The 27,767-nt window shown below is 31.3% G+C and overlaps 3 protein-coding genes across 4 annotated transcripts in view; 1 reads left to right on the top strand and 2 right to left on the bottom strand.

Moving 5' to 3' along the window:
- The window catches only part of LOC130894794 (uncharacterized), a 50,991-nt gene extending 29,378 nt beyond the window's left edge, over positions 1-21,613 (bottom strand). Inside the window, exons 1-4 of the mRNA XM_057801778.1 lie at positions 21,405-21,613; positions 21,146-21,328; positions 20,599-21,044; positions 1,139-2,766 (exon numbers count right to left, since the gene is read on the bottom strand). Of these exons, the coding sequence (XP_057657761.1) occupies positions 1,139-2,405 (1,267 nt within the window). The 5' untranslated portion in view covers positions 2,406-2,766; positions 20,599-21,044; positions 21,146-21,328; positions 21,405-21,613. The remainder of the gene's footprint in view (positions 1-1,138; positions 2,767-20,598; positions 21,045-21,145; positions 21,329-21,404) is intronic.
- Positions 21,614-21,803: 190 nt separating this feature from the next.
- LOC130894793 (uncharacterized) lies at positions 21,804-24,583 on the top strand. 2 transcript variants are annotated; one of them, XM_057801777.1, is made up of 4 exons: positions 21,804-21,853; positions 23,124-23,460; positions 23,650-23,819; positions 24,301-24,583. In XM_057801777.1, the coding sequence occupies exons 2-4, from the start codon at positions 23,402-23,404 to the stop codon at positions 24,414-24,416; spliced, it is 345 nt and encodes a 114-aa protein (XP_057657760.1). In that variant the 5' UTR covers positions 21,804-21,853; positions 23,124-23,401; the 3' UTR covers positions 24,417-24,583. The 2 variants fall into 2 exon arrangements, with proteins under 2 accessions (XP_057657760.1, XP_057657759.1); XM_057801776.1 differs by having other exon boundaries at positions 23,635-23,819.
- A 555-nt stretch (positions 24,584-25,138) lies between these two features.
- LOC130894792 (uncharacterized) lies at positions 25,139-27,766 on the bottom strand. The gene is made up of 2 exons (XM_057801774.1): positions 27,641-27,766; positions 25,139-27,587 (listed from the first exon to the last, which is right to left on the bottom strand). Exon 2 carries the CDS (start codon positions 27,581-27,583, stop codon positions 25,205-25,207), a length of 2,379 nt encoding a protein of 792 aa, XP_057657757.1. The 5' UTR covers positions 27,584-27,587; positions 27,641-27,766; the 3' UTR covers positions 25,139-25,204.
- Position 27,767: the final 1 nt, after the last annotated feature.

Below are 27,767 nucleotides of genomic sequence, written 5' to 3'. Positions count from 1 at the left end.
TGTTGGTCAGCGAATACATTTATAGCAATATCACTATCGACAATTCCATTATATTATTATATATAATGGTACGTGTCTTTTGATCGAATACGAAATGCACATTTATTGATTTATTGTGGCCTACTGTTTTAACAACTTTTTCGTTTATCAACCATCACACCTCCTACACGACGCATCAGCTTGGTTCCTGTCAAACACCAGACGTTTCTTATACAATTTTGATAGACTATTCGTGCTTTAGAAAAAATTGTTTCCGCTTAGCATTTTGGCTTTTAAAGCTTCAAATTTGATAAAAATCAGTTGGAATGTTCGATTTTTATCAATATCTAATATTTTTTCGTATTATTTTGTATTTTTCTTTCCTGAAACCAACTCAATTTCAAAGCGAGAATTTCTACTTTCATGTTATCTCTACATCTTCTTATTTTTTAACTTTTAGCACTACATTTAAAATTTACACTCTTCCTACAGTGGAGCTTTTCTAATTTAATGACTTTTAACGGACCCAAAGATGGTTCTCTTCACCTTAACACTTAACACTACACTACACCTAACGTGCAACATTTAATTGTTTGAGTTAATACACGATTCAAAGCTTTTGTTTGTTCGTTATAACCATAAGCTGGTGTCTGAGATATCATTGGAAAGAAAAACATCGAAGTAACGTACAGAAAAGAATTTTCGACAGTAGACAAAGTTCTTGTTAAGGTTCGAGATGATAAGGATTACCTTGAAGTGATTTGAAACGTTTCAAAGAAAAATCTGGAAAAAACATTCCAGAAAGTCTATTTTAATAGAAAGAAAAATCCATTCGAACTTATAGAGATACCAATAAGGCTCTCTTCACCTTAACACTTAACACTACACTACACCTAACTTAACACTTAATTATTTGAGTTGATACATAATTTAAGGCTTTTATTTGTTTCTTTTAACTATAAGCTGGTGTCTGAGATATCATATGAAAGAAAAACATCGAAGTAACGTACGGAAAAGAATTTCCGACAGTAGACAAAGTCCTTGTTAAGGTTCGAGATGATAAGGATTACCTTGAACTGATTCGAAACTTTTCAAAGAAAAATCTGGAAAAAACATTCCAGAAAGTCTATTTTAATAGAAAGAAAAATCAATAACTTACCTCTATCTCTAATATCCTGCTCTTGTAAATCCTGCAAAGTACCATCTCCAGCCAACCAATCAGGTTCCGCATCTTGACTTTTGATGGGATCTCTAAACGTAACTTGCTCCGTAGGAAATATCACTCTGGGTCTTCTGGAAGACCAAACCGTCTGATAACGAGCAGAAGGATCGAAATGAACTTGCTGTCCGTCAGAATAACCTTCCCTAAAACCCCTATACCTCCTAGGCATCCGGAACTGTTCCAAAATGGGTATCCCCAAACGCGGCGATCTCGAATAATACTGTTCGTTAATCCTATTAACGTTCTCCGTAACGAACACGTCCGATCCTTCGGATGACGCGCCCGATGGAAACGCCATGGGAAATCTAATGATTTCCGAACGTTCTAAACTCGGTTTGAACCCGACGGGATTTAATTTTCGAGCGAAAAATACACGTTTTCGATTTTTGTGAAAATCCGCCGGAAGAATTTCCCCGATGTGTTCTTTATCTTTAGTATCGTCAATATTTGAATCGTATCTTCTAATTAAGGCTATTTTCTTTGTTTTATTTGCGGTTATTTCCACATTATTTTCTTTGGAAATACGGTTATTAGTATTAGTTAAGTAATCCGAATCCTGGTGTATCTCTTTTTCGTAAAGTTTAAGCAGCGGTCTTACGAAATCTTGTTCTAATAGTTCTTGGTAAGCGGTTTTTTCCTTGTTAGTTTGTGATTCATCGTTAATTTGAACGAGGTAGTTATGTAATTTAGTTAAACCGTTGGCGTTGTTCGATGAAGAAGAGTTTTCTGGAACGTCGCCATCGAATTGAGTACGATTACTTAATGGATCCGCATCTACCGATGGATATGAAGGTAAATTTGAACCGGAATTGAAATTATCTCGTGGAAAATCTTGTAAAGTTGAATACACTGCTACGTGAGGCATCGTAGGGTCCTTAAATAAATCATCGGCCTGTGATGATTGATAATCTTGTGGACTTAAAGTCGGTGGATGAAGTTCTTGTGGATCCAAAGTCGATGGATGAAGTTCTTGTGGATCCAAAGTCGGTGGATGAAGTTCTTGTGGATCCAAAGTCGGTGGTTGAAGTTCCGTGCTTAATGTTTTATGTACGTTAGTTACGAAAGGTGTGTAAATAAGAGCGGGAATTTTTAAAGGGAAAAATTTGATAAAACTACCGGTAGGTTTTTCGTATGGTGGATCCGAGGCTTGGATCAAGAAGATACTCATTACAAGAGCTAATATCGACGTATGTAACCTGTTCATATTGACTTAATTCCATTAATTTCGATGTTGCGACTTACCCTAACTATAAGATCACGATAAATAATAATCAGAATGGTTTTTTGTATCGAAATATTCGCATGTCCGAAAACAAGATACGATTATATAGTAAAACGAACGCGAATCACTTTGCACAACACCCGTGGACATCACAGGCCGACTGACGCATCTAGATGGCCATGCTTAGAGAGTTTTAACTTTCACAGACTCATACACACCACCACTTTCACTTGAATTGCCTTAAGTCAGCGCCATCAGGGAAGTCCAAGATTCAATACACTCCGGAACGTAATAAACAATTTTAACAAAAAAAAAGTAATACGTTGCTTTTAATGTTCATCATCTGAAATAATTATTGTTTATTGAGATATTGTTTATGTAATAAATAAAAAAATACAGTTTATTGTTGTGATTATATTAGGAAAAACGAGGTTAATGAAAGAGATAACCATTGGAAAAACGAGGTAATCAGTAATCTTTTATTTAATGATCGTTACGAGATATGACCAGAAAAAAAAAGATGAAATCTTTTTATTGTTCAAAATTGGATGAAAATACATTCAATCCAACCTTAAATTTCTCTTCTAATAGACTTTATACGCTTTGTAATTTTTTACGACGAAGAGGGAAATTTTCTTGCAAAGTTATAACTCATAACATTCTACCACTTAATCAACTACGTATGGTAGTGCCCCTAATCACGAATAGTGACATTATACAAGGTCTGGCTATTAAATAACGAGACTCAGACGCAAGAGCTTTTGATCAGGAGTCAGATTTTTTGGCACCAACTTCTCACAGACTTTTGTCATGTGTAATTCCAGGTATAAAATGTTTTATCGGCGTTTACAGCCTTAGCAATCATCCGGATGCTCATTCGACGATCTGCACGTACAAGTTGGTTGATTTTGGTCACTGTTTCAGGAGTTGAAATAGTCATAGGGCGACCTGGGTGCTGGTTATCTTGAGTTCTCTCTCGGCATTCACTAAAGCGCTTACACCACTCAAAAATAAGCGAACGAGATAGAGAATTGTCCCTATAGGTTTTGTTTCAAACTGCTACTGTCCAAATACTATAATAATGACGGAAACGTGTTTTTGTACTTGCATAGACAAGATATCTAGATACCCAACACCCTATTAGTTTTTTACCCCATCTGTCAAGGGCGCCCTCTAGGCGTGCAGTCTCATTATGTAATAGCCAGACCTCGTATTTCACTGTTTACTCTTTTGGACAGTTTTTATAAATTTCGGAATACTTTTTAATTTGTATCATTCAATTTCTATTTAATTAAAGTTCTAACCTGTACTTTTCGAACTAAATCCCATTTTTTATTTTCCCTGTATAACAAAAATTATTCTGATTTTCGTATTTTAATAAATAGATAGTTTCGAAGAAAAATGAATGGATATTATTGAAAAAGAAAGATTTTAAAGATTTCTAAAGACAAGTGACAGTATATTTTGGAAATGACAATTTTTGAAGACATGTGGAGTTTATTTCTTGAAAAAGACAGTTTTCAAAAGTAATTGATGGTTCAGTTTTAGGAACTAAAATTTCTAAAATATTCAAACGTTCAATTTTTTCGAAAAACATTGTTTTTAAAAACTTTAGTTTTCGTAAAAGACAATTTCTATTAGCATATGATGACTTAAGATAATATCTGAAGACAAGTGACAGATTATTTTAGTGAAATCAGTTTCTATAGACAAATGTCGGTTTATTTTATAAAGAAAACAATTACCAAAGACAAATGACAGTTTATATTTGAAAAAGTCTGTTTCTAAAGACAGATTACATCAGTGTCTGAGAAATAAAATTTTCTAAAACAAATGACGTTTAATTTTTTTGGAAAGATAGTTTTCAAAAGCAAATAACAGTTTATTTTTGTAACGGTCTGACACTTTTTAGAAACAAATGATTTTCGAATAACTATCGACTTTATAGACCAATGACGGTTTATTTTTATAAAAAGAAGACAGTTTCGAATGACAAGTATATTTTTAAAAACTTTAGTTTTCGTAAAAGACAATTTCTATTAGCATATGATGACTTAAGACAATATTTGAAGACAAGTGACATATTATATTTTAGTGAAAGCAGTTTCTAAAGACAAATGACAATTATCAAAGACAAATGACAGTTTATTTTTTAAAAAGTCTGTTTCTAAAAACAAATTTCATCAGTTTCTGAGAAATACAATTTTCTAAAACAAATGACTTTTAATATTTATGGAAAAATAGTTTTCAAAAGCGAATAACAGTTTATTTTTGTGACGGTCTGACACTTTTTAGAAACAAATGATTTTCGAATAACTATCGACTTTATAGACCAATGACGGTTTATTTTTATAAAAAGAAGACAGTTTCGAATGACAAGTATATTTTTAAAAACGGTAGTTTTTGAGGACAGTTTATTTTTGAAAGAGACAGTTATCAAAAACAATGACGCTTGATTTATTTGGAAGCGTATTTTTCGAAAAAGACATTCTAAACACAATGACAGTTCAAGATATTTTTCAAAGACAAATAACCGACTCCTAAGATATATGGCAGTTCACTTTTTAAAATCCAAAGCATTGAATCTTCTTCCTTTAGAAAGTTTCAACACGCCTATTCCTATTCTTACAAAGTGATCAAACGATTTTTTCACATCTTTTGGTGATGAAAAATTTTAGATTTTCCATACTTGAAACTAAAACTCTTAACAGAGACCTAATTTGTATACTGTGACATTTGACAACTAGCAAATTACGAGAAATAATTAATAACATTATCAGTCAACCAGTCAACGCCTTAATAAATTAATTAGTAGTTTATATGTGTACAGATTGCATCAAATCGTTGTAATTTGAGTATATAACGTGAATCCCAATCGTCGATCTCTTCATTTTCTAATAGTTATCACTATTGCATAATCATATGCATATGCTTGTTTAAAATTTCTTCAAATATTATTTTAAACACTAACAATTAGAATTTCATAATATTTCCAATTCAATTCAATGGTACCGGAAACTTTCTCAATTTTCAGTACCACTTAAACGATTTTCGAAATAAAACGAACGTTAATTTTCTTAACGATCTACCAATTATGGATGTTTTGCAATTTTATTTACAAATAAAAGTGAATACATCCACAACGTGTAATGATCTTCTCTATTACTGAACTATATTTTTGTTTTTCTATTCAATTTAAAGATTTCGAAACAGTGATACGAGGGCCAATCTGTATTTATTGAAATGCTACGAATCTATAGAAGTTAAAGCTAAAGCTTCACCTTCCAAAAGTATCAATTGCTAAACATGCTATGGAAGTTAGAGATGAAGAGAACTCTCCAGAGGTCAAATGGATTGTTTATGAACAAAATCTGACAAAAGTACACGCCAATTCATCTGAATATACATGAATTTATGTGATTCCACCTCAAGAGACATAAAAAGACATCGATTTCCTTTTTAAAATGCAATTTGCAATGAATCAGTCCACAATTTTGGCTCTTCAACTGCTCCATCTTCCTCAAGTAATAAACATCAATTGCTACATATGCTATGGAAGCTAGAAGTGAAGAAAACCCTCCAGGGGTCAAATGGATTGTTAATGAATAAAATCTGACAAAAGTAGATGCCAATACATCTGAATATACATGATTCCACCTCAATAGACATCAGAAGATATCAATCAACATGAAATCAAATCAAATCCAATTAGCGATGAATCAGTCTACATTCTTTGGTACCTTGCTTTTGGAGTATGATGGACAGAAAAGAGTACCCAGGCTCTGACTAGATAAAACAAGGTGAAATAGAAGTTTAGCTATAGAATTAGATGAAAAAACTTACAAAAATTAATTGAGAATAGATGAAGAGACATTTGAAAAAGTCCTAATGAAAATAAAATATGTTATAACTAAGAAATCCTTGCATGAAGAGAGATCTTGCATGAAACAATATGAATTTCATCTGCGTATGCTTTTGATCAAGAAATTTTGCATCTTGCATTGCATTACACGTTGTCTTACATCATGCCAGGCGACCATTAGCTGAACTTCATCTGTATACGTTTTCGATCAAGAAATATTGCGTCTTAAATTGCATTGCACTTTGTTTTGCATCATTCTAAGCGACCTTTATCTGAACTTCATCTGCGTATGTTTTTGATCAAGAAATATTGTATGTTGCATTGCATTACACGTTGTCTTACATCATGCCAGGCGACCATTAGCTGAACTTCATCTGTATACGTTTTCGATCAAGAAATATTGCGTCTTAAATTGCATTGCACTTTGTTTTGCATCATTCTAAGCGACCTTTATCTGAACTTCATCTGCCTATGTTTTTGATCAAGAAATATTGTATGTTGCATTGCATTACACGTTGTCTTACATCATGCCAGGCGACCATTAGCTGAACTTCATCTGTATACGTTTTCGATCAAGAAATATTGCGTCTTAAATTGCATTGCACTTTGTTTTGCATCATTCTAAGCGACCTTTATCTGAACTTCATCTGCGTATGTTTTTGATCAAGAAATATTGTATGTTGCATTGCATTACACGTTGTCTTACATCATGCCAGGCGACCATTAGCTGAACTTCATCTGTATACGTTTTCGATCAAGAAATATTGTGTCTTAAATTGCATTGCACTTTGTTTTGCATCATTCTAAGCGACCTTTATCTGAACTTCATCTGCGTATGTTTTTGATCAAGAAATATTGTATGTTGCATTGCATTACACGTTGTTTTGCATCATGCCAAGCGACCTTTAGCTGAACTTCATCTGCGTATGTTTTTGATCAAGAAATATTGCGTCTTGCATCATTCCAAAAGCGAACTTAACGATAATTATTTGCAACAGTGAAGATTCTCTCTGGAGTTACTCGACTCGATTTACCTCACTATAATTATAATTAAAAATTGTATTTAGTTTTGTATAAAAAGAATTAAATTAATTTTTTGTATAAGCACGCGAGGAAGTGAGTTTATAAATTTTTTCATAAAACAATGAATAATGTTGTGTGAACTATTTGCGTGAAACGAGATGTCGACCTCTTTCTTTGTCAATGACAATATACCATTTATTAAATGAAAAGAAAGTTTAATGTCTCAGTTAGCATTAAACGCAACGGAAAAAACATTCTTTCGAATCTTCCATTGTCTACGTAGTTTCATTTTTAAAATTTAATTTAATTAGTTCTAGAAAAAAAATTATATCAAGTATATAAATATTTAAGAATTTTAGAAATTTTAATTACAACTTCACCTACTTTCAATAATATTTACCAAAAAGACTACTGAATCTCGCTGAATCATGATTTGTTCCAGGGGGTCATTTTTTATTGAAATTACACGAGTTGTACACAACTTTTCAATTTTCACATGTCGAATGAGATTTTATATTAATATCTTCTTCAGTTTTTTCTATTTTATCGTCTTTTTCGATTCCGTATTTGATTCATCCATTTTTCTAGTTAAGAACTTCGATTTCTGTACTGCAATTACCGATCTAATATTAGACTTAATATAAACAAATATATTTTTCATGAACGAAAATTGTATTCAGAATAATTAGATCTTCCATCAACTCTGTGTACCATGTTTTCCTTTTTTTCTTGTTCCTCCTTGTTGTATGTCCAGTCACAGCTGACTGTTGTGTCTTTGGACCTGGTTCACCGGCTGCAGTTCACTCAGATTTCTTTTTTAATTGTAATAAGTCAGCTAAAAGCTGCGAAAGCTGCGAGAACGAAAAAAGGGGTAAAATAGAAGAAGGAGAAAAAGAAGAAGATGAGGGTGATTCCGTTCTAACTGTGATTTTTTGTATTCAAAATTTCAAGATTTTAAAATTTAACTTTTCTAACTTTTTTATGCATATTATTCATCTATTTTACTGTAAAAATAAAACTCTAAGAGGAATTTACTACAACTTCAAAGTATCACGAGCAAGACACAAATGTCGGATTTTGAGTTCCACGGTACTGACTCATTTATCCACGGTACTGACATGGTAACTTAAGATATTAAACAACAAGTGCATCAATTTTCCTCAGTTTGATCATAAACATTAGAATTTATAAGGTAATTAGTTTAAATCATTTGTTACGACAAAAAAAATTAATAATTTATCGGTAAATTCTAGGAATGGACATGACACGGTACTGACATTCAAGTGATGTAGTATAAGTTTTCTTTAAGTGGCAAGTTATATTGTATAAAAATAATGTTTAAATATCTTAAGAATTATTCAATTAACACAAAATTTTTATTAATTGATTATTAATTAATGACTAGTACAAAAAAACAATACAGGACATTGAATATCACAGTTATAATGGAATCACCCATGAAGAAGAAGTGCATGGCAGAATACTAGAGAATAGAAAAAAAGCAGGACACTTTCATTAAACACATTGTAGTAAGCAGTTTAGAAGACTGTGTGTGTGCTCAATGACGGTTGATAGACATTATCGAATAACTTATCTAAATGTAGCTAACGCATCGTCTTTGCTTGACAGGATGATTTTATATTATGATCCTCTGTCTTTATCATGTACATGATTACCAGATTATCGTATTTATAAGTTAATTTACGTAAAATCTTTCACTATATCGCCACATTATGATAATTATTTTTCATAAAAGTTGGTTCGCACAATGAAAATAGTTTCATATTAATACAGGCGAGCAAATTTAGTTCAATAAAATATTGTTTGAGTCTTCTGAAAGCTTCATCTTTCAATATTTAATACATACGAAGACATTCGACTATTATCGCTTTTGGTTGTACGAGGTCTGACTATTAAATAACGAGTTTGGTTACGAAATTACTCTACGTTCTCTGGACTTTTAAGAACAGTAGCCTCCATGAAGATCTTGATATGAAAATTATTGACCATAATTCAGACTTCATTATCGTACTCTACACCTTCAGCAGGGTTACTTCGTAGAGTTCTGGTCAAGAGGAAACATTGACACTGAGAAACGCACCTTAGACTTTTAAGAACAGTAGCCTCCATGAAGATCTTGATATGAAAATTATTGACCATAATTCAGACTTCATTATCGTACTCTACACCTTCAGCAGGGTTACTTCGTAGAGTTCTGGTCAAGAGTAAACATCGACACTGAGAAACGCACCTTGGACTTTTCAGAACAGTAGCCTCCATGAAGATCTTGGTATGAAAATTGTTGACCATAATTCAGACTTCATTATCGTACTCTACACCTTCAGCAGGGTTACTTCGTAGAGTTCTGGTCAAGAGGAAACATCGACACTGAGAAACGCACCTTGGACTTTTCAGAACAGTAGCCTCCATGAAGATCTTGGTATTAAAATTGTTGACCATAATTCATACTTCATTATCGTACTCTACACCTTCAGCTGGGTTATTTCGTAGAGTTCTAGTCAAGAGGAAACATCGACACTGAGAAACACACCTTGGACTTTTCAGAATAGTAGCATCCATGAAGATCTTGATATGAAAATTGTTGACCATAATTCAGACTTCATTATCATATTCTACACCTTCAGTTGGGTTACTTCGTAGAGTTCTGGTCAAGAGGAAATATCGACACTGAGAAACGCACCTTGGACTTTTCAGAACAGTAGCCTCCATGAGGATCTTGGTATGAAAATTGTTGACCATAATTCAGACTTCATTATCGTACTCTACACCTTCAGCAGGGTTACTTTGTAGAGTTCTGGTCAAGAGGAAACATCGAAACTGAGAAACGCACCTTGGACTTTTCAGAACAGTAGCCTCCATGAAGATCTTGGTATGAAAATTGTTGACCATAATTCAAACTTCATTATCGTACTCTACACCTTCAGCAGGGTTACTTCGTAGAGTTCTGGTCAAGAGTAAACATCGACACTGAGAAACGCACCTTGGACTTTTCAGAACAGTAGCCTCCATGAAGATCTTGGTATGAAAATTGTTGACCATAATTCAGACTTCATTATCGTACTCTACACCTTCAGCAGGGTTACTTCGTAGAGTTCTGGTCAAGAGGAAATATCGACACTGAGAAACGCACCTTGGACTTTTCAGAACAGTAGCCTCCATGAAGATCGTGGTATGAAAATTGTTGACCATAATTCAGACTTCATTATCGTACTCTACACCTTCAGCAGGGTTACTTCGTAGAGTTCTGGTCAAGAGTAAACATCGACACTGAGAAACGCACCTTGGACTTTTCAGAACAGTAGCCTCCATGAAGATCTTGGTATGAAAATTGTTGACCATAATTCAGACTTCATTATCGTACTCTACACCTTCAGCAAGGTTACTTCGTAGAGTTCTGGTCAAGAGGGAACATCGACACTGAGAAACGCACCTTGGACTTTTCAGAACAGTAGCCTCCATGAAGATCTTGGTATGAAAATTGTTGACCATAATTCAGACTTCATTATCGTACTCTACACCTTCAGCTGGGTTATTTCGTAGAGTTCTGGTCAAGAGGAAACATCGACACTGAGAAACGCACCTTGGACTTTTCAGAATAGTAGCCTCCGTGAAGATCTTGGTATGAAAATTGTTGACCATAATTCATACTTCATTATCGTACTCTACACCTTCAGCTGGGTTATTTCGTAGAGTTCTGGTCAAGAGGAAACATCGACACTGAGAAACACACCTTGGACTTTTCAGAATAGTAGCATCCATGAAGATCTTGATATGAAAATTGTTGACCATAATTCAGACTTCATTATCATACTCTACACCTTCAATTGGGTTACTTCGTAGAGTTCTGGTCAAGAGGAAATATCGACACTGAGAAACGCACCTTGGACTTTTCAGAACAGTAGCCTCCATGAAGATCTTGGTATGGAAATTGTTGACCATAATTCATACTTCATTATCGTACTCTACACCTTCAGCTGGGTTACTTCGTAGAATGAGTTCTGGTCAAGAGGAAACATCGACACCGAGAAATTCACCTTGGACTTGTAAAAGCGTACATTACGTGGAAAATAATGAGATGGAGTGTAGTGTCTTCACTTTCATCTTGATTCGTCTCTACTAGAGCTTGTCTTGTACACAACGTAGTCGACGTGGTTCTTGAACTCCAGTCCTCGCTTTAAAATAACTCCGTGGTGTGGCGATACCTTCTTTAACTATGTTAAAGTTGCCTTATGGGCATCATCATCGTTTTGAAGAGCATTTTTATGATCTTTTCAGCGTTGTACATCAGTCGTCGAGTCCCTTCATCGAATCTATCCATTTTAATAAGAGTAGTAGGTCGTTATTTTGATCACACCTCGTACATTGTATAGCGAAAAAAAATATTTTTTCCGATGCATCGATGATTGTTTCCTGGTTGTCCGTGTGGCAATATATCGAAGCTGTAAAGTGATTGTTCAAATTTAAATCAATGTTATTATGATTTGTTTGTGATGATAGATTTCACTTCGATTATGATCAGTTTCACTTTTTGTTTTATTATGTGACAAATGAATGTTCCATAATACGGCGTTCACTTTCTAATTAGAGCACATAGAAAGGATGAAATTTTACTACTAGCGAAATTAACCACCGTGTTCTTGAGCAATTTAACCTTAAACTTTTAAATTATAATTTGACGTGATTCACGTACGTCATTTGTTAATTTGCAAATAGAAACAAGACAAATTTTTATAAATGATTCGCCAGAGCGCATTTTCCACGATATCCCTAACAGGGAGCATTTGCGAGCACAGTTTTTTTCCATTTAATTCCTGTAGATATGCGGAAACGAAAGAAATTTTGGCATTATTAGAAAAAAGTTAGTTTTTTTAAAGACAGTTAAAAATTTGACGATCCGACTTATTGCGGTCTAAATAAAAATAAGTCGTGTGACTTCTACACAGATGGCGCTGCCATTGTCAAATCCATAGTACCAACTTTCAAAACACTACTTGTCAAATTTTATGACATTTCAATTAGTCAGAAAAAAGTGACAAGCAGTTAAGTGGAAGCTACTTTTGTTTTTAATATCTCCAAAAAGTAGATAAAATCAATAGAATACTACATAGAGTGTATAAATCAAGGAAAAACTGCCTTATATGTCCAAGAAAAACCCACTGTTCCACCATCGAAACACAAGTTGATGGCAACGATGGTTAAATTAAACAAATTGCTTCCTCATCCACCGTATAGTCCAGATCTGGTCGCAGTTGAAAAATTTAGCTCAAATAAACAAGAATTACTGAAACTGAAGCCTATTTTGAGGCAAAAGACAAATCCTTCTCTAAGTTCAGCATCGAGAAGCGTTGGAATGATTGAATTGCTCTGGAAAGATGAATAAAATCGATTTTTGAATAATTAAATTAAAACTTTGCATCATAAAGAGTTCGATGTACCTATCGATATAGCCTTGAAAAAAATTCACTTTCTGTATAATTTTCCACGTCAGTACCTCTATTTTAATTATTAATAACTATTAAGTGAAATTTATACAGTCTATTATTGATATTATCTCACACGATTTTTCTGATATTTCACAGTCCAATCATCACAAAATATGTTTTAGAAATTACTTATGCTTTCTAAATATATTACTACCTATAAAATACTACAAAAATACCCCGCTTAGACTGCTTTCAAATCTTTCTTCTTTCCTTGTAAATAAACGCAAAATAAAACTAAAAGAGTTTATCGAAAATACGAATGTCAAATAAAACATGATCTTCATGAAATATTAGAAATACCTTCGGGCAATTCGCAATCAACTAAAAAGTAACAGTTGAATTTATAAAGAGCGTGCAGTATAACTGCTAGACATCTGACCTTGACGAAAGCGTCAGCAACATCTTGTAATATAGACAGAAACGGATTTATAAACAGTTAAATAACTTGATTCACAACTATTTATTAACAAAAAACATAAATAAATAAAGTGGTTTCAACAATCAACTAGCATTCTCGTTGGATGTCAAAACTATTAAGAACACACTATGCGTGTATATGTTCTCTTAAATACTAACCCTTTTGTATACAACAGCTATAATTAATTATATTTCTTCAATTTCCTAGACCTTTTGATATGTTTATGTTTCTAAATGTTCTTGATTTTAGGTCTCTTGATAATCAAATCAAAATATTTTGATAAAGACTTAAAGAAAAGTCGAAATGTCAAATTTTTAACTATCTTTTAAAAATTATTGAAAAAACTAATTTTAAAACAGAAGAAAACTGAAATCAAGAACGAAATCGAGTCACATCAATACAAAAATAAGGGTGAGTAATCAAGTGTCTAAGGGACATTGAAACCGCTTAACTAAGACGTTGAGGACAATTAGTTTACAATAAATCTTACAATATAAACATTCTATCATCTATCATTCTATCTAAATTTCCAAAGGCGTCTCATGAAAATTTTTTTGTGCTACAAATAAAACTTAACTCGTAATTTTCAATAATTATAATAACCCATTCTGACCATAAATCAAAATCACAAATTGTAAATACATAGTTGTCAAAAATAAAAATTGTATATTTAAATAAAAATTTTTTATTCGATTCTTATTGAGCGAATCCGATTCTGTTTATCGTAAAAGACCAGAAGTTGCAAGTTCTAGGACACACTTTCACATCACTTTCTTCTGCCAGATCTGTACGTCGACTTTTTCGTACCACGCGAACCAATAGGTACATGGTACGAATAATCATAATAATTATGAACTGTCATAACCCGATGTTTTGGGCGGTTTTGAAAATTACAATGATTCAACAAATACATATTTCTTTTCTTTTTATATATATTTAATATTGGCATAACTTTTCCTTTTTTTGGGAAATGCAGTTTTTAATTTATGAAACCTTAGAAAAACCGAAATATGTCTTCTTTTTTAATCAGGTCTATTAAATCAAATACTCCACTTTAATTTTTTATTGTCAAACATTTTATTCACCTTATAAATTGAGCTTTACATAAAAAGAAACCACATTACTTATTATTGTTTGATTACATTGTGCATTAAGTGAGGTATTGACGTGTAATTTGTGACGTCAGAAGATTTGTTGAAGCAAACCGTCCTTTGCTTTATAAAAAATCCTTGCTCTTCACCTTCCATAAATATCATATCAATCAGCAATCAAATGATTGAATCATATTTACTTAAAAACTTTACCTAGAGCGTTACAAAGGCAATTAGAATTTAAAAAAGAAGATTTGATATTTTCCTAAGTTAATTTAATTTAATATAAATTATTTAGTTGATAATATAAAAATGATTAAATTCGTTAAATTTGTTCCTAATGAAATGTTTCATTCGTTCAACAAAATTTTAAAAGGAAAGATAGTTGGTAATAGTCTATATAATAAAATCAATTTGAAAATTAATATATTATCTATAAAGTAGTTTTGTTTGAATACTTGAATAGAATTGCTTTTAAAGTATATTATATAATTATTTGCAGGTCCAAACAGAAAAACGCTTGATAATGCTACAGAGAGTGATGCTGGAAGGTGAGAGTAGCGAAAATAGAGTTGTTACATTGAACATGAAGCTGCCAATTCGAAAATACAGAGCTTACAAAAGGAATTGAAGAGCGAACGCTACATGCAGGTAAATAATAAAAAAATTGCCATATCAAAAAAATACTATTATATATATTATAATAATATATATATATATATATATATATATATATATATATATATATATATATATATATATATATATATATATATATATATATCGTATTTTATTAGTCAATAGTATTTTTTTACCCATTGTGGTATAAATTAATACGTATATAATATTGATAATTTAGTGTCGTTTATGAAAACTCGAGCTTTCCTCCTAATTTGAAATATAAGTGCTTTCCAGAAACTGATCATGATCTAAATGTTTATAGTCATAGGTTTCCATCATTCCTACTCTAGTATACCTAACCGGAGGTTCTTTTTTGTTTTTTTTTTAAGCTAGAACGTGAATGAATATCCTTTTAAATAATGTAGAGTACAGGTTCCGAGGCTTGCCATTTTTACAAAAAATAACTTATTAGAATGTAAATTCCTAATGTATTCATATAACCTACTAAGAGAAGTCAGAGGATTACTTTATTTCCAAGTTTGTATCAAATGGTTAGCTTTTGAAAAATACAATCCATCCAAAACATTCATTCTTGTCATAAAAATTACTATTGCAGGTTAAGTTTAGAGTTTAAAATTTTTATAGAAACAGAACCATTGTTCAAAAACTTCGACAGAATTATGTTCTGGAGTAGGATTAACTGTATAGTGATCTATCATATTGAGGATTAAGGTTTTTGAATAGGACTATACAGATATATTTGGGAAAGTGATCAAGTTCACATATAGTGTACATGTAGGCAACAGAAGTTTTATTTATACCCCCCATGGATCTTTCTAGTGTCATAATTGTCTTCTAATTGTTAAAGGTTAATACAGGAATGTTTTTTTTTCACTTTCAATGGCACTATCCATCGAATCGGCTTCCATGAATAATAAATTTGGGAGCTCGAAGTAGCTTTTTAAAAATATTCATTATTACAATTAATAGAAAATATTAATTGGCTTTGAGAACATCTGTGTTCTTGCTGGAGTTTCTGAAAAGGCTGTGGAATGCGTGCCGTCAGCATTTTCTTAGAGAACCTTTGGTTGAGTGATGACATAATTCATGTAAGAATAACTTATTTCTAAAAAGTTATGACCAATAATATCTATTGGTAGCTGGTTGACTATAAACAAAAAAAGGGTCCCAATGTATTTGTTTCGGTTTTGTCCACCACATGTGTTGCTAAAGAGGACAAACTAAAATATTAACAGGACAAAATGATCCACATCCACAGTCCACATGATCATATTCTTCTGTACAAATTTTTACAAAATGGACTTAGTCATTGTAGAATTTGAAATTCTAAGCGATTATAAACTATTCTTATGTATTTCAGTTTTGCTTGTATTATGTCACCAATTTTATTAAATAATTGAAATGAAAAATAAATATAGCCAAGCACTGTTTGAAATTATTATATTATATTTCAATGTAATTTATTTATTTCAGGTTGATTCATGGTACAAACAAGTTATCATCTCAATATGGAAATGGTGCCATCAAGATACAGAAGAAAGAATTTGTGTATGGATAAAATCAACCACTCAAGTAAATCGTTTGGAAGTGCATGGAAACATAGACTATAAATTAGTTGTAAGGTGTATTAATTTTAGTATATTGTTACGCATCACTTTTAAATTGTACTTTGAATCCATTTCTACATTTACTTCTAACCACATTCTGTCTATTTAACTCTTCCACGGAATGTAATGTTTACTGACTACACCAATTCTTGAGATGATAACTTGGTTATCAAAACGTGCTTCAGGCATGTAATTATGAGTGTTAGTGTACTGATACCATAAACAGTATGTTCCATAGAAATATCAGAAATTATCACTTAGTATAAATCTTTTGGCTAACTCTTCTCCTATCTCATGGTTCTGTATTTTGTCCATTCTTTCATTTTTCTTGCAACCTTATTCTTAATTCTTTTTTATTTTTATTTGTAGCTATATATGAAGAGTTATCTGGAGAAGAAGGATCAAAGAGCATTTAGTAAAATGGAAGGGGTTGAGGTATTTTAGGGAAAATATTTTCAACCCTTTTTCAATACCAAAACAGAGATAGGAGTAGTGATTGCATAGGGGTAGAATGTCCTTAGAAAAAAATGCTCCTTTTAAAACCAACACTTTCTCCATAAATTTCAAACCTTAAGAGCTATTTTTTTAAGTCGGCCTAAGTGACTAGAAATATTGTACTTTGATCCCCTGTCCTCATAATTCTTTAATATAAAATATGACTACTTTTCCTTTGAGTATCATTGTTTTTTTGTGTCTCTCTCTTATATTCAATTCTTAAATTATTTTCTGCTTTCTTCTAGTATCATTTAAATTGGAAATAAAGAGATTTGTTAATTCAATGCCTGTTGGGCATATATAGTAATAAGTGTAAACAATATTGGAAGTTATTTTATTAATTTTACTATATTATGTATTAACCATTGTCCAAATAGTAGTGAAAATATATGATTATTTTAATTTTGGATAATTAAACAAATTTTTTATTATAGCCTTGTGTAATATTTTGAAAATGTAATGTTGATAACTCTATTATTCAATATTAAGATTTGAATAAATCTCGTTGAATATAATTTTGTGTTTTTGTATTCCCTCCCCCATCATAACCATTATCATAAGAAACAGTTTCTAACAGGATAACAAATACAATGAAGTGCAAATTAGTTGCTCCTGAAAACCATTGCTCAAACCCAAAAACTTATGGAGAAAAGAAAATACATGATACCACATGTTTTTTTTTGATAATTTTCTATTTCTGATATGATTACATAGCTATTTTAAAAAATATCAAATTTGAATATATTTGATTATAAATTTTCAGTCTCACACTTAAGGAGAGGAAACCAATCATACACTATGTTTAGAACTGGTTGTCGAATTACATGGAGAAGACTAAAGTTTCCGACATCGCGGTAAACGACGATCAAATCTTGTAATCGTAAAATAAGTAAAAGTATTGAGGTTTCAATTCAAAAAATTTGTATTTTATATTATCTATGAGAGTCGTATAACGGGTTGCGGATATGACAGGCGCTACAAAAACAAATGCGTCCTCTGTGCCAGAATGTCCGAACCACATTTTAAATTCTACTGTTTTCACTGTATAGTAGAGTAGAGGAAAATGTGTGTCTTGTCGGGCAGATGGCGGTGGGTGAATCAAGAGGAGAAAATTGAATTTTCACGAAAACCATTGCTCAAATTCAAAAACTGATGTTTTTTTCGGAAACTCCATGAGAAAATACATGATACAGTGTTGTTTTTTTCGATACTTTGTTATTATTGATTGGACTAGATAGCTGTTAAAAAACATTAAATTTGAATGTAACTGAATATAAAATTTTTGTTTTGCCCTAATGGGTAGGCAACCAATCATACACTATATTTAGAATTGGTTGTCGAGTTACATGGGATAGACTATTTATAGTTTCCAGCATCGCTCGATAGACAGCGGTAAAATCTTGAAATCATGAAATCTCCACAGAAAAATATATGATACCACGAGGTTTTTTAAATCCTTTCACAGTGCTCATTAGATCAACTAGCGATTTTAGAATATACCAATGATATAACTTAAGCAGAATTAATTGAATATTTTTCGATTCATCCATAAGATTGGCAACCAATCATACACCATATTTAGAACTGGTTGCGGAAGTACATGAACAGGACTATTTATTGCTTTCGATATTGCTCGGTATACGGCGATAAAATTGTTAAATCTTGGAATAAGTAAAACTATAGAGATTTCATTTAAAAGAACTCATCACACATTTCATCTATACTAGACGTATAACGCGTTGCGGACATGATAGACGCGTCAATAATACGTTCTAGAGGAATCATACATCATCATATCATAAAAACAAACAAATTCAACAATAGGAATAACCCCAGGTTCGCCTTCTATGCCATAATGTCCAAACTACATTAGAATTTCCACTAATTCCTCACTATATAGTAGTAGATTTAGTACAAAAGTATAAGGTTAACAGAAGAGAAATGAGTATTTTTTTCATCAATTACAATTGATATAAGGTAGCTAGATGCGATGCAGGGTGTCGTGTATGATCTTTCATGGTGTCAAAGGACTAATAGCATGAAAGTCCCCTTTTGAATGATGTTCAAGTTGAGGCCAATTTACTTAGATAATATTGTGGGAGACTTAAATAAGTGACATCTGTAAGGATTACCCCTAAATATTATGCCAAGGAGGTAGCAGAGTGCTTTCAATCTATACAAAAATTCTCTACAAGAAATATTTATTAGTATTTTTTTCGCATCTTCCTCAGTCTCTAAGATATAGTGGAAAAGTTTAATAAATATTTTTCACTTTTAAACACCCAGATTATATTCGTATTTAGCATAGTCCAAAAGTTGTTAACGATGAAATTTTCAAGTTGCTATAAAAAATATGAGTATGAAAATATCAGCTCCAAAGGTAAATAAATTTCTGTGTTTACTAAAAACATCTTAAATAAAATTATTCTTACCTTTTTAAGCATTCACAACATAAATTATAATACAATAGAGGTTACAAAATAAGGGTGCGCATATGAGACTTTCAAACTTTCTGCCAGGTACTTAAAACTGCCATCTTGTTGTACTGATTGTCAAATACACAAGCAAAACATAGACTTTACTAAATAATAAAAAGTTCACTGCTTCAGTGACTTGTTGGGGGTATTCTGTCACCCTTCTAGAACAATCCAAATGATATTTCAATGTTATATCGATGATCGTTATTTATCAAAGAACTACTGAAATATTAGCCTCAACTAAGTAATAAAAATAGATTGAAGGCGTTCCTCCACCTCTTTCGAACCACGATCAGGGCTAATTCTCACGAATGGCATTTATTTAGGCCCTCTGCATTAGCCTCTACTAAATGATAATTAGATAATGTCACTGGCTCTTAAACTATAATATATCTAATTATAGCAGTATTTAAGAATATGTGATAAATTGATACAAATTAATAATATTCATTCATAAATATATTAAATATACACAAAATGCCCTTCGAGGAACATCATTTGCTTTATTATTTCTACTTGTTCTTTCCAATATTGCTCTTTATTCAATTATTGTTATTATAATGAAATCTATAAAAGTAATACTAACATATCCTCATATGTATTTACATCATATACAATCTTAGATAAAGGGCTACAATGTGAAAAAACAAATTGATGATATATTTAATGTGACAAACTGTATATGATGTAACCTACATACAAATGAATAATATTTCTAGAACAATTATCACATATTCAAGGAAATACTACAAAAAAAAATAATTAGAGTTCTATTACACCAAAAAAGTTCATTTACAACACTCTGTATCGCATATTAAGGTTCATGATTGAAATAAAAAAAAACAAATTTGTATAATAGCGGATTTTATTTCATACAATTTTTTATATAAAAAAAACACAAATTAAAAACCTTAAGATCGATACACAGTGTTCATATATAAAGTATTAACAAGTCTGTTAACTCTATAGTGAAGAAATGATTTTTTTAAAGCCTAACTTTCTTATGAAAAATTCATCAAAAAAATTAGATCTAACTATGGAAATTGAACTACATACCTGTTGTACAGTTTTCAGTGGACCCCTGAGGTTGCACCTGGGCCACTTTGGGAATTACGGCCCTATCCCTTGAATTTCAAATTCTTCTTTGATTTACTTACTTTTCATTCTATTTCTGAGGCTCACTCTCTTAATTGTTCTTAGTTTTTTCATTTTAGTTGTCATCATTATTTTTTTTATTCCATAGGTCTTACTTATGTTTTTTAGATTTTCAGCATCATATTGTTGCTTTCAAATAGCTGCTAGCCCTTGATGATTTTATTTCTTCTATTAAATTCCTCTTACTTTTAGCAGATAATGAGGTGTGCAGATTTTGTTGCATAGAGGACAAAATCTCTATCCACATTCTTTCAAAGTGTGAAACACTATGGAACTCCAGAGCACTACACCTGGAAGAGTATGAAGAATATCTCTGGCAGCTACAACCATCCCACATTCTGGAATTTCTAGAAGAAATTGGATTCACAGTATCGCAGCAAGAAAGGAGGACACAATAAATTCTTTGGGTTGCAATCTATAATACCACAATATCTACATACATACATACCTCTTACTTGATATTGCGACTCGAAAGTGATTGAATTTCATTGTTCATTGTATAATGTAGTTTTGGACAACTAGTTTCAATCATTGTATCTTTGGCTATCACCATTGATTTAGTTTAAATATTCATATTTATCTTACGTTTTCTTCATCCTGTATAGAAGGTGCTGAAGTTAATCTTCATTCTCTGTCAATAGTATTCAATCATACGCATAAAACTTTTAATGATATTATTTAAATATTTAATTATGCAAATTCATTACCTTTTTATTCAATATATAGTTTTTTATTAAAAAGCAAATTCATTATGTTTCCTCAATGGATTTTTATGGCAAAATACAAATAAATTATTGTTAGATTTTCCATGTAAAATTAATATTAGTAGTTTTTTTTTTCAATATTTATTTTCAACTTTAATTTTTGTTTGTAACCACAAACTGACACAAGGCATTGCTAAATTTAGGTTTGTTTTGTTATATAATTCGAGAGTGCAGGTAGAACTACTACTTGAGTTCTAAATAACACCTATTACACCTAGGGGATAAACCACAAGCCTAATAACTCACTGTAGAGCCTTGGTAGTAATTTACAAGGCTCTTAATTGAAAAAGAAGAATTTGACACTTCAAAATAAAAGGTTAGGTTGTTGTTGACAGTTTTAGCCAGGGCCTGTGCTATGGAGTGTAGAGAAGGAGGAACATCTCTTATGGATGGTACGTTTAAAATATGGTCTGAATTCTGTAGGGATAATACGTGGCGCTGATTGTACTATGGGATTGAGATCTGAAGTTAAACACTTACTATATCTGAAACTAGCTTCAGATTCTATAAACTAACGAAAACAGAATATTATGTAGGTGGTGAAAAGAATTAAACAACGTTTAAAAATATTAAAAAAATAGTAAAAAAAGAATACAAAAAATCATGGTGAAAACTTGTATTTCTGAATGTATAAGTGGTTTTTTGAAAGATCTTGGAATTCGTTCATCTCAAAATATAAAACAAGCAAGTCTCTTTGGAATACCATGTTGTTGGGAAAAAGGGAATTGAAGGGAATACTATACAAATGATTTTTGATCGAATTACTCAAATTCAATTGCCCAAAATTGGTTGCCACGAACATTCTCTATTGTTAACAAGAGAGATTATTATTTATTATTTAACCATGAGAGGATATTTCTTGGCCAAAACATTGAACAAGGAGTATATAGAAAAAAAAAAAAAAAAAAAAGTAAAATGTATAAGAAATTATCAAAGTTGTGACTGACGTTTGATTATATTCATGTGAAAAGTTGTGCAATCCTTAATATCTTATTAGATTTTTATTTTTTATTAAGAACTTGATATATTTCTGTACCTGCTAGGTACATAAGCTAATTACCAATGATATTTTAACAAAACTATAATTATTATATTTGTTGCGGATAGAGTTCAATATTTTATTTCTATGAACCAAAATGTTTTATTTTCAATTATTTTATTATTCTTATTGATATTTTTATATGACTATAACTATTATATTAGTTCAAGTTCAATATTTTATTTTTATGAACCGAAATATTTTTTTTTATTATTCTATTATTTTTATTGATCTAATTATATCGCTATAATTATTATATTAGTTACGGATAAAATTCAATATTTTATTTTAATCAACCAAAATGTTTTTTTATACTATTTCATTATTGTTACATGATTCTACTTTTTTTTCATATTAGAATATATGTATTATCTAAACCAAATAACTAGCTAAATAATAAAGTTAATTTAACGAGATTCTGTTTTGTTAATCGTTTCATTATTTTAATACTACTAATTTCATTATCACGGTGCATTATTTAAAGCATTACTATACAGTTATTTTCAAATCAGCGCGTAAAATTCAAGCGAATACCCTCTATAATCAGCGCCACCTATTTTCCCATCAAAAATCAGCTCACATTTTTTAACCCAGAGATGTTCCTCCTTCTCTACACTCCATAGCCTGTGCACTGGATAGGAGAAGTTTAGGACGATTTTCAGCGCCATCTCTATTACTGGCTCACATCTAAAAGCTTACTTTTTGGTGTTTTATTTTTAAATGTTTGTTAATATGGATTCTGAAACTAAATTGCAAGATTATTAAATGAACAACGTCCATCTTGCAAAGGTGTATAAAATCTTTGCAAAGATGTTTGATTTTGTTTGTTTATTAGCTATTTGCATTTTTGATCATTAAAGTGATTATTTGTTGCGAATTGTGCTGTCGTTACTTACTCAATATGAGTAAACGAGTAAAGGCCTGCTGTGTACCAGGATGCACGAATAAGCAAGCGATAAGGTGAGAGTAATATTTACTATTTATCAACATACAAATATTTAAATTGAAATCAAGTTCATATCTATACGAGAATAACTCTTTTCTCCCTAACTTCATTAATTTGTATATAGGAAATCATTTTGTTGAATGGTTAAATATGTTGAATGATTTTATCCTTATTTTACTTTTTTATAGACATTCCATTTCTAGGAACGAAGACGTTTGCAGAATTTGGTTGCCAAGAATAAATAACCCCAAGTTAATGCGTGCAAATACAGTATTAACATCACATAGAATATGTGATATTCATTTTGAACAAATTTGTAGAAACCCCAATGGCAGGTTAAAAAAACTTTCACTGCCAACTCTACATTTACCTGGTAAGTACTTATATTTACTATGACAATAAACCTCTTATAAATCCTAGTGAAAAGTTATGCAGAGGAAAAGAATTGCTAATAGTCAATGTCCCAATTTATAAATCATTCAATAGAAGCTCAAAATATACAGAATTAGATCTGTCACTCCTTATGTGGCAGGTTCAGTAGCGAAGAAATTATTTAAAAGTCTCAAATGCCACTTGTGTAAAAATATAATATTGTCAAACGAATTAATTAAGGCAAATTCATTCTAGGGAACATAAAGAAAATGTTTTATGTGCGCCTTCAGCAAAATTCTGTGATATTTTTAAAAGTTTTTCTGATAAAATTTTCGAAAGATTGCCCCAGTTAATCAATTCGTTAGGCATAAAGAAACAAATATTTCGTTTGGAGGATTTGACAGACACATCCTCAATATTTTGTTCAGATAATAAGGATTATGTAAATATTAGTTTTAACATATGCATCTTTCATTACATAGGTATTAATAAAATTTTGAAGGGCAAAGATCAACAATATAAAGACTATGATGTTGTGATGAATATGGCATATGTTAAATATAGGAAAAGCTGCAAGAAAGACAACGGTAATCATTAATTAACCATGGTTATAAAATCATTTTTTCATATACCATTGTATGTACCATGCATAAACAGAAACATTTTTTAAACACGCTAACATCTCACTGTTGACAGTCCTAAGCCTGCTAAAGTGTGAAGGAAAATTTTTTATTTGTGGATATAGTTATAAAATGTCAAAATAAAAATAAAAATTATAATAAGCATCCTATGTTTCAATATTCAATCTACCTATATCTTATATAAACCATTTAATTGTGAAATTTAGATGGTTGGACCTGGTTGTCACATAACATCAAAATATTTTACAAAATACTTCATTTAAATAGCATTTTAATTACAGGTATATATATTTTCTTGTAAACCACAATATTTGAATTTGAAATGTTAGCAAAATGAAAGTATTTTGCATAATACTTTTATTTCATTCACAATTTGATGCGACAACTGGCTTCGAGCATTGAAAATTACTCGAATTATTTTTAAATTTCCCGCGAAATTAGCATTGATATGTACCTTAGATCAAATCTTTAATTATAGAAATCTTTTTTCTTGGTACGGAGCCAGTTCGAGAGATGTTGCTAGAATGGAACTTTGTCATAAAATTTTTATAGAGTGGCAGATCTATCGAGTATATAATCTCAGGTTTTAGTAAAATTTATAAAAATGATTAAATTACCAGGTACCGTGGAGATTACAAATTTACTTGTTCAATATCATTAGAAAATGAAAAACTGTTAATTTAATGTCACTTTTATGTATTTAAATTATAAAAATATATCACAAAAATATAATAATACTAATAACTTAAATGCAATTGAGAATAGACTTGTTTTTATTTTTAATCTGTCCAAGAGAATCCACTCTAACTTCAACTTCGAAAATCTCTTTTTCAATAACAATAATCACTTTTAGACACTTTTTTTCGCTTACGGTATTAGAACAATATTTGATAGTTAGAATTGCGGTGCCGTGAGGTTCCACAGTACCTTCTTTCGGTTTCACATCCAAATGATTCTGACAACTTATTTTGAAATTTAACCTACAGTTACTTTCGGATTTCAGAAACACGGTATCTTTATACTTATAAGGAAGAGTTAGAAGTATCATTAACGGAGATACATAACAAGAACTCGAAACATTCGATTTTGCAGCAACTATTGTAGTATCTTGGTATAAAGATTGATATAAACCCGAATCATCGGAATATTGTTGTATAATAGTTTGTTCCGGATCTCTCTCTAAGGTTAATACAATTTGATGATAATTTAATAATTTCAATATTTCTTTCATGTTAGCTGGAGATTCTTTAAACATGATCAAATCGATGGGCATCACTTCACCTTCGATTTTTTCTTTAAGTACATTTGCTATAGAATCTATTTTAAGTCCACTTTCGATACTTTTTTCACAAATTCTTCTTAATCTGCCCCGATCTACTTCAGCTCCGAATGTGACAATTAAATTTCCTAAATCGCTTACTACCGGACTGTTATCTAATTTGAAATTATAATCCTCACTCGATGGTCTGTAGCTAATCGCAATTTCTTTTTGCATTTGAGGGAGGAGAACGAATAAATTTGGATTTACGCAAAGTTTGCAAGTATCTAAAGATTGTATTGATATGTAAATAAATACTGGTAGATCCCCCTTATTTTTAACTTTAAAAGTGGATGTTATTAAAGTTCTGTCGTCTAATTTACCGAGCGACATCCAAAATTTACCTGCGGTGTCTCTTGTTAAATTGTAGAAATCAACCTTAAAGAATCCACCATAACCGAAAAGTCTAACAGATTGTTTCCTAGTTTGTGTCATATTTGGGTCAAGTGAAGTGAATATAAGGTCATCCACTGCCGCACCTCGTTTTGTTGGAACAAACGATATAATAATAGCTTTTGATTCGTGAGCATGCAATAAAATTTTGTTAGAACTCAAAGGCTCACTATCGTTCCTATTATCTTTGCGTATTTTAAACTCCTGGCTGGTCAAAGACAATTGGATACCCAGTTTTTTAGCGGATCTGTTTCTTATTATGAATTCCTGTGTAACGGATTTTCCGAGTTTAACGCAGCCCCAAATTAATTCACATTTTGTTGTTTCGATTGGGAGTTTACCATTTTGTAATGAAGACATGGCACTTGATGCTCTCGATGAAGTCTGAGAAGGGCATAGATTGCTACTGGAAGTTTTTGTATTCAATGAATCAATATTTTCCTTGTTACAAATTTGTTTCATTGCGGAATTTTCAGAGTGATCACTTGTGTAAGATGAGTTTTTACTAACAGGTAGGGAATAGATCGGTTTGTTTTCTAGTGATACAAATCTTTGATTATCTTCGCATAGTTTATAAATATTATTAACAGCACTTTTGGGTGTACAACTTGATTCAGCTAAAAACCTTTGAATCATAGAAACACTTATTTTTTTCTGATTTTCGGGGCTACCTTCATCTGAAGGAGATTGATCCTCTGTAATATTTACAGCAGACATAGATTCAATGAGAGGTACAGGTTCTCTTGTTGTATTAGGACTTGCGCCACCTGGAAATTCAGATAATGTATCACACCGTTGCTGGAAAAAGTTACCAACAGATTCATTTTCAATAGCTTGTATAACAGAAAATTGCTCGTCTTTAATGGGAATCTCATTTTTTTGACGCCATGACATTTCATCGGCCAAGAGCATACTGGAAAGCTCTTCTGCTGGCTTGAACATGTTGCTTGTTTGATCACCCGTATTTTTTATCACTTTTTTAAAATCATCCACCCAATTATCGATACTTAAATCACTATTTTTTAATCTGTAAGATAGCTGCTCTAAAGATTGAATAGAATTCCGCGGTGTTGAAGCACTTTTTGGAGTATTTAATAAATCACTTTCACTCACTGTGCTCTCATTATACATGTGTACATGTGAGGTACTTTCCGATTTACTATAATTAGCACGTAGATATTTCGAAGGTAAAGCAGATACTTTATTAGCTCGTTGAAGAGATGTTCTTGCCAATTTTTTCTGTGCTTCCAGTTCATAACTTACGTCTGATAGATTCTTTTCTTGCAATTGACTGGTACTCATTGGAAAAATAGAATTATCTTCATCAAAAATGCTACTATGAGTGTTTCTTTGTACTTTTTTTTTACTTACTGTCGAACAAGCCGCGGGAATAAAATCGGATTTGTTTTCCATTTTCCTTAAAAAACTTATATATTGGATATGATAATTTTAAAATTATATTCAACTTACTTATATATTTTTTAGATCTGTATATTTTAAAGCATCAGTTACAATTCAAATTTTAAACTATTTAACGGCAACTTATATATAAAATAGAATGGACATTTGACATTTAACAACACAATTCTTCTTTTTG

Source organism: Diorhabda carinulata, chromosome 6 (assembly GCF_026250575.1).
Source record: "Diorhabda carinulata isolate Delta chromosome 6, icDioCari1.1, whole genome shotgun sequence".
NCBI lineage: Eukaryota > Metazoa > Arthropoda > Insecta > Coleoptera > Chrysomelidae > Diorhabda > Diorhabda carinulata.
Note: the sequence above shows the minus strand (reverse complement) of the source record. Positions and strands in the feature narration are given on the sequence as shown.

Excerpts from the sequence above, each read along its gene's own strand:
- LOC130894793 (XM_057801776.1), top strand. The coding sequence starts at position 23,402 with ATGAGTAAACGAGTAAAGGCCTGCTGTGTACCAGGATGCACGAATAAG. Across the intron at positions 23,461-23,634 it reads ACGAATAAGCAAGCGATAAG|ACATTCCATTTCTAGGAACG; the intron begins GTGAGAGTAATA and ends ACTTTTTTATAG. Across the intron at positions 23,820-24,300 it reads GCCAACTCTACATTTACCTG|GTATTAATAAAATTTTGAAG; the intron begins GTAAGTACTTAT and ends TTCATTACATAG.
- LOC130894792 (XM_057801774.1), bottom strand. The coding sequence starts at position 27,583 with ATGGAAAACAAATCCGATTTTATTCCCGCGGCTTGTTCGACAGTAAGT.